This window comes from Miscanthus floridulus, chromosome 12 (assembly GCF_019320115.1).
Source record: "Miscanthus floridulus cultivar M001 chromosome 12, ASM1932011v1, whole genome shotgun sequence".
NCBI lineage: Eukaryota > Viridiplantae > Streptophyta > Magnoliopsida > Poales > Poaceae > Miscanthus > Miscanthus floridulus.
The window spans coordinates 60,418,484-60,421,459 of NC_089591.1; the positions used below are offsets into that span (position 1 = coordinate 60,418,484).

At 43.1% G+C, this 2,976-nt stretch overlaps 1 protein-coding gene across 1 annotated transcript; it reads right to left on the reverse strand.

The window, feature by feature from the left end:
- Positions 1-1,570: 1,570 nt before the first annotated feature.
- On the reverse strand, positions 1,571-2,689 carry LOC136495962 (uncharacterized). Its single transcript, XM_066491729.1, has one exon. The coding sequence runs from the start codon at positions 2,687-2,689 to the stop codon at positions 1,571-1,573; it is 1,119 nt and encodes a 372-aa protein (XP_066347826.1).
- Positions 2,690-2,976: the final 287 nt, after the last annotated feature.

The following is a 2,976-nucleotide window of genomic DNA, read 5'->3' on the forward strand; positions in this document are numbered from 1 at the left end:
GACCATCATAGCTTGATTAGTACCTCAACTAAATGCAAGTACTTCCTTCTTCACCCTAGCTAGGTTCTTCGGCCGCCAAGCCGTCGCTTGCCCTTCACCCTTGTTTAGTACCTCGAAGCCTTTCCTTGCCATCTTCACTATCTCAAGCCATCAAGTCACATCTTGTGTTGAATCATCCATTTATTTGTATTGTTATCTTTTTTATTTTAATTTGGCAAGCTTCAAATATGAGACCATTCCATATGCAATCCCTCATATCTCATTAATTAATTCTTACTGTGCTTGCTTTCACATAGTACATGAAAATCCCACAATAAATAAGCCTTTGCATGAATTACATTTGTATTGTTGTCTTGTGCTTGAACTAGATTGTTTATACAACAACACATCATTTTGGCTTTCATTAAGTACATGTGAGATAACCTATTATCTATCCACACTTAGCAAATGGGTTAGACCTTTAATCACGTTGTCATTCAATCATCCAAAACCCACTAAAGGGCTAGATGCACTTTCAATCTTCCGCTTTTGGTGATTGATGACAACTTGATTAAAGCTTACAAAAGGATATAAATATTTAAGCTTTTGGGTTCAATGATTTATGAGAGGCTCCCCCTTAACATGTGCTTATGTTTAGAATTCATAAAATGACCTCAAATGTCAATTGCATATACTAAAACATATAGGAGACTCCCCCTAAATCATTGCATCCGTGGGGTGCAAGTGTGTGTGACAAAGTAAAAATCGTGATGCATATGACATGATATATCACATAAGAATAAATAGAAAGCATCACACCAAACATTTTCATTCTAGCATGCATGGTCCTTATAAAATAAATACAACACATGTATGTCACACATAGCACTCATTACATATTTTCTCAAGTCCACAAATCACTAAGATAGATTATATTGTCACATGAGTCTCAAATGATACATCCATAAAGCATAAGTATAAGTCTCATCTCTCACATGATACAATCTATCTCAAACTCAAGATATATCAATGAAGCTCAAAAACTACAGCTACAATACATATCTCTAGGTACAAAGATAAGCAAATGAAACAAACGATCTGAAGCTTTAATCAGTCTCTCTCTCCCTTTGTCATCCATCACCACAAAGGTCCAACAATGATATACTAAGCACAAAGGGGCTGCAAGCTATCTCTGAAAGCTATGACCACTCCTCATCATCATCATCTCTACCATCATCCTCATCATCTGAGCGTGGAGCACTAGGTGGGCGAGAACCACCCTCACTAGATGGGTCATAGCCACTAGACCCATAGTAGCTAAAGCCACCTGTGAGGTCACCCCATCAGTCTGAAGCATACTCGTCTATAGCTCTAGGACGTGGCTGAGAGTGAGTAGGCATATGAGCCTGTAGTGGCAAAGTGTCAGGGCGCTCTGGTGCCTGCTGCTGTTGCTGCTCCTATCACTGAAGAAACTCAGCAAACTCTCTATCGTACCTGGCCTATTGTTGCTCCTCAGTCTCAGGCTCACTGGCTGTCTCATCTGATAGTGGAGACCTAGGAGGATCAAACTCAAGTCTAGTAGCAATCTGCTTCAGATTCCGAGTGTCCTTCCTCCAAGCCTCCCTCTTTCTCTCTGCTGCTTGGTCTGGATGTCTCTGCACATCCCAAATATAGCATTGAACATCTTACGAATAGGAGAAGGAGGACTACGGCGACATGAAGAAGAATGTGAAGGAGCATATGGTGGAGGTGAAGCTCCTGCTGCTGTTGCACCACTCTCAGGTGCATCTGCTTCTGCTGCTCCCCCTGGACCAGGAGGGGCTACTCCAACCTCTATCAAGTCGTCCACCATCTTTAGGACTTTATGCTTCTTGTCATACTCAAATGTGTGTCCTATGACCTTCTCAATCATATACATGATGTAGGGTGCAAATCCACAGCCCTTGAGGGGCCTCTCACCCACACTCCTGATCTCTGACCAAATAAAATCAAACACACTAAATGGCTGTGCACCTGGTGACATTCTGTGGAGCAAGTTTCTGGAATAATTAGCAATGTTCCCTTTGTCTCCTCCCTTGCAATCAATGGTCTTCCTAAATATCCTGTCCAGGTACCTGTAGGTAGGGTGAAGACCAACTACCTTCCCAACTGCTCCTCTCTCACCTCCTGGTGGGTACATGTAGGCAAGCTGCTCAAGAGGTAACACATGCTTTGTGTGGATCCTGTCTCTCTGAAGGTCCTCCTCTGAGAAGCCAAGAAAAGCTACAAAGGCGTCATAGTCTACACTATACCACTGGCCCTCAAGCATCCAATGCATACGTCTCGGCTCCTCTTCCACAAACAAAGTGGCATAGAACTGTGCAATGACTTTAGAGTTCCAATCATGCACAAACTCCATGAGCGTGTATACACCTGTGCGGTGACAAGTGGCAATAGCATAGTCAATAGAGGACTTCCGTAGCTCTCTAACATATTTCCAATCTATCCACTGAGACTTGGCTACCACAGGATTCCTAGCAAGTATCACACTAGTGTAATAATCTAGATGGAACATAGTGTGAAAGCGATGATCATACTGAATCCTAGGCAAACCTCTAGGATCAATCCTCTGATCTCTTGCTCTCTCAGTCATACCCTTTCCTTTGTAGTCGACATGGACAACATAATTGGGTAAAACTGGAGCATGTACTTCAAGAAGGCCATAGTGCATGCCCTGACCTAGGTGGTGCACTAGAGGTGTCTGCTCCTCCTCTATCTCCTCAAAGCTATCACCACCATCTGACTCTATGTTTGAATCTCTGTCAGTGCTCTTCCTCTTCCTGTGCTCAACTCTGTAATCCTTAGTTTCATCATCAGAAGAGGGGCTGCTATCACCATCACCACTCTCTCTGTACTATGGAGCGCCCCTAGTGGCTCTAGAGGGTCTCCTGCTATTGCCCTACTCCTGCTAACTGAATCTAGGATGCAAGTCCTGCCTTGCCTTCTTGTATTTCTCTA